The sequence below is a fragment of the Salmo salar genome, chromosome 07, assembly GCF_965601325.2.
Source record: "Salmo salar chromosome 07, fSalSal1, whole genome shotgun sequence".
NCBI lineage: Eukaryota > Metazoa > Chordata > Actinopteri > Salmoniformes > Salmonidae > Salmo > Salmo salar.
This window is the reverse complement of record NC_138297.1, coordinates 15,125,844-15,136,171: the sequence shown is the minus strand read 5'-3', so window position 1 is coordinate 15,136,171 and position 10,328 is coordinate 15,125,844. Positions and strand designations below refer to the sequence as shown.

Below are 10,328 nucleotides of genomic sequence, written 5' to 3'. Positions count from 1 at the left end.
GTCCTCCCCAGACTGATACGTCCTCCCCAGACTGATACGTCCTCCCCAGACTGATACCTCCCCAGACTGATACATCCTCCCCAGACTGATACGTCCTCCCCAGACTGATACGTCCTCCCCAGACTGATACATCCTCCCCAGACTGATACCTCCTCCCCAGACTGATTCCTCCTCCCCAGACTGATACCTCCCCAGACTGATACCTCCTCCCCAGACTGATACATCCTCCCCAGACTGATACATCCTCCCCAGACTGATACCTCCCCAGACTGATACCTCCTCCCGACTGATACCTCCCCAGACTGATACCTCCCCAGACTGATACGTCCTCCCCAGACTGATACCTCCTCCCCAGACTGATACCTCCTCCCCAGACTGATACCTCCTCCCCAGACTGACACCTCCTCCCCAGACTGATACGTCCTCCCCAGACTGATACGTCCTCCCCAGACTGATACCTCCTTCCCAGACTGATACCTCCTCCCCAGACTGATACCTCCTCCCCAGACTGATACATCCTCCCCAGACTGATACCTCCTCCCCAGACTGATACCTCCTCCCCAGACTGATACATCCTCCCCAGACTGATACATCCTCCCCAGACTGATACCTCCTCCCCAGACTGATACCTCCTCCCCAGACTGATACCTCCTCCCCTGACTGCTACGTCCTCCCCAGACTGATACAACCTCCCCAGACTGATACCTCCTCCCCAGACTGATACCTCCTCCCCAGACTGATACATCCTCCCCAGACTGATACCTCCTCCCCATACTGCTACATCCTCCCCAGACTGATACCTCCTCCCCATACTGCTACATCCTCCCCAGACTGATACGTCCTCCCCAGACTGATACCTCCTCCCCAGACTGATACATCCTCCCCAGACTAATACATCCTCCCCAGACTGATACCTCCTCCCCAGACTGATACCTCCTCCCCAGACTGATACCTCCCCAGACTGATACATCCTCCCCAGACTGATACCTCCTCCCCAGACTGATACCTCCTCCCCAGACTGATACGTCCTCCCCAGACTGATACCTCCTCCCCAGACTGATACATCCTCCCCAGACTGATATCTCCCCAGACTGATACATCCTCCCCAGACTGCTACATCCTCCCCAGACTGATACCTCCTCCCCAGACTGATACATCCTCCCCAGACTAATACCTCCTCCCCAGACTGATACGTCCTCCCCAGACTGATACCTCCCCAGACTGATACATCCTCCCCAGACTGCTACATCCTCCCCAGACTGATACCTCCTCCCCAGACTGATACCTCCTCCCCAGACTAATACATCCTCCCCAGACTGATACCTCCTCCCCAGACTGATACATCCTCCCCAGACTGATACCTCCTCCCCAGACTGATACCTCCTCCCCAGACTGATACCTCCTCCCCAGACTGATACATCCTCCCCAGACTGATACCTCCTCCCCAGACTGATACCTCCTCCCCAGACTGATACCTCCCCAGACTGATACCTCCTCCCCAGACTAATACATCCTCCCCAGACTGATACCTCCTCCCCAGACTGATACCTCCTCCCCAGACTAATACATCCTCCCCAGACTGATACCTCCTCCCCAGACTAATACATCCTCCCCAGACTGATACCTCCCCAGACGAATACATCCTCCCCAGACTGATACCTCCTCCCCAGACTGCTACGTCCCCCCCCCCCAGTTTGGTTGGAAACACAGTCTCCATTAACTCGTGCCTTGTTTTCATTCCCGAACCCTGAGGCCCTTTCCTGTGCAGGGCCTGGGCCACTTTCTCTGGTTCCATATCAAAAGGAGCGTTATTAGCAATTTGAGTGGAATGATTGTTGCTATCATGGTTGTATATGCAATGTGAGCTAGGCTGGTATCTTCTTTCTTGCTTAAGGCTATAGCGTCAGTGTCGGATGACACATTTTATGAGCGAAAGGAATCTTAATTTGATTCCACGAGTTGCTTTGGTAAAGGACAGAAAAGCGAGTGGGGAATGCAGTATTTACAAAATGTATTACATGTGGGTGTGTGCATGCACACACACATGCACGCACGCACGCACGCACGTGCGCGCGCACACACACACACACACACACACACACACAAAGAAGAACAGACACAAGTATCATTCAGATAAACAGACATCCCTTGAGGATATGCATTCAAACCTTTAACCGGTAATTTCCATTTAACAGACATGCTCGTTAAGCAAAAAGTGTTAATGTTCTCTCTGCAAAGACAGAGGTAAAAAAGACGGACCAAAGAAAAGAGAGAAAGATTCAGCTATGGACTGAAAGGAGACCAAGGGGAACAGAGTGGTGGGCTATTGGAACACAGGCAGGTCTTTGTCTGATAATTCTCCTGCTTGTGGAATTATTGAAGAAAACAAAAACATTTTGAAGCGTCATAAATGAATATCTGCCTTTAAGGCCTGGTGGGATGGTGTGTTTTTGTGTGTGTATGTTTGTGTGTGTATGTGTGTGTGTGCCTGTGTGTGTGTTGTTGGAGGGTAGGGGATATGGGGGGTATGGCTGGGTCCCAATCTATTTCCATAAACTGACTTATGAACACCTTACGACACACTCTTAGAAAGATAAATATACACAGTGCAGTGCACCTCCCCCAGCCCTCCCCGAGACAGTCACAGGCATCTCTCTCTCTCACACACACACACACACACACACACACACACACACACACACACACACACACACACACACACACACACACACACACACACACACACACACACATTGAGAACCCCCCACCTCTTCCAAAAACATATAATTATTTTTTCAATTCCCTCCCTCTTTCCTTCGCTCATTCCCCTTTTGCCCTCCCTCCCTCCCTCCCTCCCTCCCTCCCTCCCTCCCTCTCCGCACTCTCACTCTCCCTCCCTCTCTCTCTCTTCCCACTCCCTCTCTGAAATCTAGGGACAATCTGCAAGCACTCAACACCGGCACAGAACTCTGTTAGCAGGGAAGACTGAGGTAGTTGGACAGAGAGAGAGAGGTTTGGAGAGGTAAAGTGCAGATGAAGAGACAAAAGTTTGGATGAGAAGAAAAAAAACAAGAAGAAACAAATAGTAAAAAAGTTGAAGAGGAGAAAGAGAAAAAATAAGAAAAAGAAAAAGCGAGGATTTGAAAAGTGAGCTGTGGAGAGTGAACTAACAATGGGCTCCCCAGTGTGCTGTGCTGCTGCTGTTGTCGTCTCACTACTGGGTCTCCTCTACTATAGTCCCCCTGTATGGGGCCAGGAGCTACAGGAGAGGGACGCTCTGTGCAATGAGGACGGCTGCTTTGTGGTCTACTTTCAGCGCAAGACCTTCCTGGACTCCTGGAGGAGTTGTAAGGAGAAGGGAGGCAACCTGGCCACAGTCAAACTCCAAGAGGGGGCTGACACTATCGCTGCTCTCTTCTCCAGCGTGGAGCTACGGGGCCCCAGAACCAAGGTCCGGGTGTGGATTGGTCTCCAGAGACAGCCTCGCCAGTGTACCGCCTCTCGCCCTCTCCGTGGGTTCTCCTGGATTACGGGTGACCAGGATACCCAGTACACCAACTGGCTGAGGGATGACTTACCCAGTACCTGTTCGGCCCCGCGCTGTGTGGTTATGACTTATGGCACAGCCGCCCACGAGCAGCATGAGAATTTTAAATGGCTGGACGGCTCGTGTTCGGTGCCCGTGGATGGCTACTTGTGCCACTACACCTACAAGGGCATGTGCCCGGCTATTTGGAGCGAGGGGGGCGGAAATGCCCTCTATAGTACCCCCTTCAGTCTCCTCAGTAGCCTCCTTACCCACGTCCCCTTCGGATCTGTAGCCACGGTGCCCTGCCCGGGGGGCACCGAGGAGGAGCAGTCAGTGCTGTGTATGCGGAGGGAGGATGGCACTGTGGGGTGGTCCAGGGAGACGCCCCTCTGCTCCGACACCACAGAGAAGAGCTGGTGTGATCGGGACAACGGAGGCTGCGAGCATTTCTGCCAGGAGGCCAGGGAACACTACTACTGTGAGTGCTCGGACGGCTTTCAGCTCGGTGACGACGGGCAGACATGTGTTGCTGTCGACCCGTGCCACAGCGCCCCCTGCGAGTTCGAATGCCTTCCCCTGTCGGGCGGCTACCGCTGTGCCTGCCCCGAAGGCTACATGCTAGCCCCGGATGAGCGTGGTTGCCTGGATGTAGATGAGTGCCTGCAGAGTCCCTGCGAGCAGCTGTGCGTCAACGCCCCGGGGACCTTCGAGTGCCGCTGCCGCCAGGGCTACCGGCCGGACCAGGAGGGCGACTGCGAGGACGTGGACGAGTGCATGGAGGACCCCTGTGAGCACGCCTGCGAGAACACGCCTGGCTCTCACGTCTGCCACTGCCACCTGGGCTTCTCCCCCCTGCCTGAGGACCCCTCCCACTGCCAGGACACCGACGAGTGTCAGATCCCTGGGACATGTCAGCAGATGTGTGTGAACTACGAGGGGGGCTTCGAGTGTTACTGCGAGGTGGGCTACGAGCTACTCTCTGACCAATTCTCCTGCAGAAAGATAGGGGAGGACTCACCCACCGCAGTCACGCCCTCGTACCCCTGGGTCACCCGTCAACCCGGTTCCAAGTGGGACCCCCAGCAGACCTACACCGACTGGCCCCCGGAGGAGGAAGAGTCCCTGGACTGGCTCACAGACCCTCCCAGGCTGGAAAGTGACATCATCTGGGTCACCAGCGCACCCCAGGAGGAGCCAGTCCTACACCACAACCCATTCCTGCCCCCCCCCACGGAAGAGCCCGAGGAGGAGGAAGAAGAGGAGGAGGAGGAAGAAGAGGAGGAGTATACACCCGGCTGGGACATCATGAATTGGAATGTCCCAGCCAAGGTCCAGCCAGAGTTGGAACCCACGCCCAGTCTCTCTCCCAGCCCCACATCTTACACAACCCCCACCCCAACTCCCACATCTGACAGGTATTGGTTTGAGGAGGATGAGGAAACCACTGCCAGTCCCTCAGTCCTCCCCACCTCCACTATCTCGGGAGGGGCCTGGAACTGGTTCTGGATCAGTTCCACCCCCACCAGCCAGGACCAAGGACTTACCACGCGGCAGGAGCCAATCACTGACCAGTATGTCCCCGCATCCAACTATGATGGAGCTGGTGAGAATGAGGAAGTGGGGGGAATTGACAATGGGTGGGTGACATCCCCCCCAGAGATGGACCAGGACCCAGGCCAGCACACCCCCTCCCTGCCTTCTCCCCTGGCCCCTCAAACCCCCCTCACACCCGACCAGGGCGTGGTGGAGAGGGAGGATGAGAGGGAGCCGCCCCAGGAGGACGTGGTCGAGGGGGAGGATGAGAGGGGGCCGCCCCAGGAGGACGTGGTGGAGGTGGAGGGGGAGGATGAGAGGGGGCTGCCCCAGGAGGACGTGGTGGAGATGGAGGAGGAGAGAAAGGATGAGAGGGAACCGCACCAGGAGGACGTGGTGGAGGGGGAGGATGAGAGGGGGCCGCCCCAGGAGGACGTGGTGGAGGTGGAGGGGGAGGATGAGAGGGGGCCGCACCAGGAGGACGTGGTGGAGAGGGAGGATGAGAGGGGGCCGCCCCAGGAGGACGTGGTGGAGGGGGAGAGAAAGGATGAGAGGCAGCCGCCCCAGGAGGACGTGGTGGAGGTGGAGGTGGAGAGGGAGGGGGGGGATGAGAGGGAGCCTCCCCAGGAGGACGTGGTGGAGGCGGAGGTGGAGAGGGAGGGGGGGGATGAGAGGGAGCCTCCCCAGGAGGACGTGGTGGAGGTGGAGGATGAGAGGGAGCCACCCCAGGAGGACGTAGTGGAGGTGGAGGATGAAAGGGAGCCTCCCCAGGAGGATGAGAGTAGCCAGAAGCAGGATGGTGCCAACTGGCTGCTGGTAGGCCTCCTGGTGCCCCTCTGTATCTTCATCGTGGTGATGGTGGCACTGGGCATCGTCTACTGCACCCGTTGCGCTGTCACACCACGCAACAAGTCCGCCACCGACTGCTACCATTGGATCTCCGGGGCGCACAACAAGCAGGGCGCGCTCAATCCCAGCAAGGGGATGCAGTCACATGTTTAAACAGACGAAATAAGGAAAGACTTGTAGATAAATAAACTGGTTTTATAAATAAGAGGAGAGGATGTGAAGAAGGTAAGAGAGGACTTGGGTGGTTGTTTTACTGTACGCGACTCCGTGAAACACTTGGATGTTTCTGTGGAATATCGGTTGAAAGAGAAAAGAGAAGAGAAACAGGAAGCAATACAAAAAAAAACACAGATCCTTTTCTTGCGGTGATTTGACATTATTGTTGCTTACGCTGATCTCACAGGACAAGGTATATGATCCCTATATGATTGCACTATAGGGTCATAATAGAAACCATCTATTGGGATTGTTGTTGAATACGTCCTCTGGTTATAGTTACAGATGCTGTGCGAATACACTGTTAATGTATCACCAGTGCCATCTGAAATCCAAAGCCAAAGAACTATACTGTAGCTTATAGCATTTTCTGTTGTCCATGAAATCTGGGTCTCTGCATCTTTCAAACAAACGCTCAGGTTTTGAGCTCATTCCCCAAAGTGTTACGTCACAAATGACTATTTTCGTCAACGTTGTCAAAGAAGCAGTTTCTGATTTACCTCAGAAGTTGGTGAATGAAGGCGGTTGTGATTCACGCCCCTTTGCAGGACAACAGACATTTCAGCAGTTGAACCAAACTATACAAGCATGACTGTCATGATGCATTTGACTGTTGAGAAAAAGCAATCACTCGGATGTTACTTTTATGCTTCTGCTTTTTTAAGTACCGGAACAAATCAATTCACAGCACAGACCAAATGAGTTTTATACAGTACGCGTGTATATACCTGTTTGATTGATTGTTTTGTATATGTATAGTTTGTAGCAATGACTTTTCCAGAAAATGTGTTAGTGTCATGATTCCTGATTCAATGAAGTGCCTTTTGTTTCATATAGACCACAGAACTCTTGGTAATTCCATGGAATGTCTGTCTGTCTAAGGGGATGGTTCCTTCCATTCAGCTCCAATTAAACTAACTCTCCTAGTCATCTCACCCATGCTCCACATGTAGGTTTGAGTGCAGATGTAAGATGTTACAGACTACAAGGACTGTAATGGGGGTCACAAGCTCCTGATTGACTTTACCATTGGCCTTTTCAGTGAACTAGTGATCTTTCAATCGCTCCCCAGTCCCATGTCACATACTGTAAGTGTTCAGCACGCCCCAGTCCCTCTTGTCAGAGGCCTGGCCTTAGCTTTCTATGGACTTCCTTAATAGCCATGATGGGACAATACCAACATTTACAGTCTGAAGTCAATGCACCCTCTAGCAACTTTGACAGTAACTGCAGTTCCCATTCAAAGGATGGCTTGCACTTGTAAATGACAGACTATCAGAAATGACAATGAAATCAATCTAAGATGTGCCTTCTGATCTAAGGACTGTGAAATGCTTTTTTTATTTTTGTTACCCGTTAGGTTTTAAGTAATTGTTAATTAAAATGTTATGATAAGGGTTCTATCGATGTTCATGTCTTGTGATTTAATGGTTCGTGGTCCAATCACTTCATGATGTAATCCTGTCTGTTTTAGGAGACATGCAGAAATCTCAGTTTGAAATTGATTCCTTGTGCACAGAGAGTATATGGAAGCAGCACTAAGTCGAAGAGGCCCTATTGGGTGTATAAATAAACACCTTAAGATGCCTTTCCGCGCTGACAGGAGAGGTGGGAGGGCGTGTGAACGTAGGAATATCACAGCTCTGCAACAAACACAACGTTTAGAATCCATCAATCAAAGCCCACAGGGGTGGGAAATGATTCATAAAAACTCGCCCGCAACAATCTCACTGTATTAGGCAACACCCGTCCCCAATACCTAGGAATTGTTTATCAGATCAAATGTTATTTTTCACGTGTCAAGTACAACAGGTGTATACTTTACAGTGAAATGCTTACTTAGGAGCCCTTTCCCAGCAACGCAGAGTTCAAAAGATAAATGATAAAATGCTCATCTTATCTTATTAGGCAACACCAGTCCCCAATACCCAGGCTGCATTGTTTGTGTGTCATCATATCTGGCAGGGTCAGCTCCTTATTGTATATTAACGGAATGTGTTGATCACGACCAGACTGTGGCTCAGTGTGGAGCTCTAAGGGGGTCTCTTTGTGTTCAATCTCTGATCCATCTGGTCTCCTCTCACTGGAGGCCTGCTTCATGGCATGCTGCTCTTAAAACTGGAGGTTATCTGATGCCACTGACCATAGAGATCACAGAGATATTTATTCATCTCTGTGCCACAGACTGCAGCCAGCCAAAGGCCTGCCTGTGAGGCTGGGCGGTGATCACTCACAGGGGATAGATGTGTCACTGACTACAGAGATTTTATTTTTGTTAATATCTTTATTCCCTTCCGTGCCACAGACAGAATGCAGTGAAATGACGCCCTGTAAGGTGATCGCTCATGGGCCCTTCTGTGTGTTCAGGGTCAGGCTTAGCCACTCAGACACAGTCGGGTTGTGTTGCTAGGCGTTGTTAAGGGGCACCTCCTTGATGATGTAAGCTCCATAGGGACAGATCTGGTCAGCTACTCTGCCGGCCTTCCGCCATGCTCTGGCGCATTTATCACTAATCAGCTGATGACGCAGTAGGAGGGCCACCTGGTCACTGAATGGATGGACGCACAAGATTTATATACCGCGAAACGGTGACGTCAGCAACAGTTGGCTTCGCCATACGTATATTCCTGGTTACCTGAGCAAGTTGGCCATCTCCAAAAGCATGTGCGTATCAGGGGAATAGTGGTGCGTTAGAGCTCTGTCCGGCAAGTTTAATATTTAATAGACCACAGAAAGGGGTCCTCATTCATTGGAGTACATTCTGAAGTTCAGGATGGCAACTTCCATTCGTTAGTCTGTAATGCTGAATACCAATTGAATACAATCAGAATAGAAAATTGGCATTGAAACTGAGTTGTTGAAACATGATACAGTAAGGTATTTGTCACTAAACTGTAATCATGCATCAAAGTAGAGTAGAACGTAAGTCAAATCATATCCAACTTTATTAGTCACATGCTCCGAATACAACCTTACAGTGAAATGCTTTTACGAGCCCATAACCAACAATGCAGTTTTAAGAAAAATACCCCCCCCAAAAATAATAATAATAAACTTGACTGAAGTAAAAAATAATATATATATATATATAGAAAAATAACAAATACTTAAAGAGCAACAATAAAATAACAGTAACAAGGCTATATACAGGGGGTACCGGTACAGAGTCAATATGTGGGGGCACAGGTTAGTCAAGGTAATTGAGGTAATATGTACATGTAGGTAGAGGTAAAGCGACTATGCATAGATAATAAACTGAGAGTAGCAGCAGTCTTATGGCTTGGGGGTAGAAGCTGTTAAGAAGCCTGTTGGACCTAGACTTGGCGTTCCGGTATCGCTTGCCGTGTGGTAGTAGAGAGAACAGTCTATGACTGGGGTGGCTGGAGTCTGGCAATTTTCAGGGCCTTACTCTGACACCGCCTGGTATAGAGGTCCTGGATGGCAGGAAGTTTGGCCCAGTGACGTACTGGGCCGTATACACTACCCTCTGTAGTGCCTTGCGGGCAGAGGCCGAGCAGTTACCATACCAGCCGGTGATGCAACCAGTCAGGATGCTCTCGATGGTGCAGCTGTAGAACTTTTTGAGGATCTGAGGACCAATGCCAAATCTTTTCAGTCTCCTGAGGGGGAATAGGCATTGTCATGCCTTCTTCATGAGTGTCTTGGTGTGTTTGGACCATGATAGTTCATTGGTGATGTGGTCACCAAGGAACTTGAAGCTCTCAACCTGCGCCATTACAGCGTGCTTAGCCCTCCTTTCCTGTAGTCCACAATCATCTCCGTTGTCTTGATCACGTTGAGGGAGAGGTTGTTATCCTGGCACCACACTGCCAGGTCTCTGACCCTCCCTATAGGCTGTCTCATCGTTGATCAGTGTCGGTGATCAGTGGAACACAAGTTGAGCGAACAATTTTTTTCTTGTCTCTAACTGGTCGTTATTCATGTCAAAACGTCTTAAGGGCGTCATCCGCTTCCAAAATGAAGTGAAATCCAGACACACATGCCCTCAACCATGTTCAAAAAGTTAAAAACTTGCTGCCAATGTTCATTTTTTCATAGCCCCAACCTTCGCAAAAAGAATAAAAACTCCCATTCATGCTGTTAATGCGCTGGCCTTGAGTTATTGAAATGTGAAGCTATTTTCTGACTGAGGGAGAACCTGTAGCATCAGTTTTCCTCATTACACATTCCTAGGTCTTAA

The 10,328-nt window shown here is 50.9% G+C and overlaps 1 protein-coding gene across 1 annotated transcript; it reads left to right on the top strand.

Moving 5' to 3' along the window:
• Nucleotides 1–2,907: 2,907 nt before the first annotated feature.
• LOC106608581 (uncharacterized) lies at nucleotides 2,908–7,528 on the top strand. Its single transcript, XM_082977387.1, has one exon. It carries the CDS (start codon nucleotides 3,173–3,175, stop codon nucleotides 6,062–6,064), a length of 2,892 nt encoding a protein of 963 aa, XP_082833513.1. The 5' UTR covers nucleotides 2,908–3,172; the 3' UTR covers nucleotides 6,065–7,528.
• The last annotated feature ends 2,800 nt before the right edge of the window (nucleotides 7,529–10,328 follow it).

Excerpts from the sequence above, each read along its gene's own strand:
- LOC106608581 (XM_082977387.1), top strand. The coding sequence starts at position 3,173 with ATGGGCTCCCCAGTGTGCTGTGCTGCTGCTGTTGTCGTCTCACTACTG.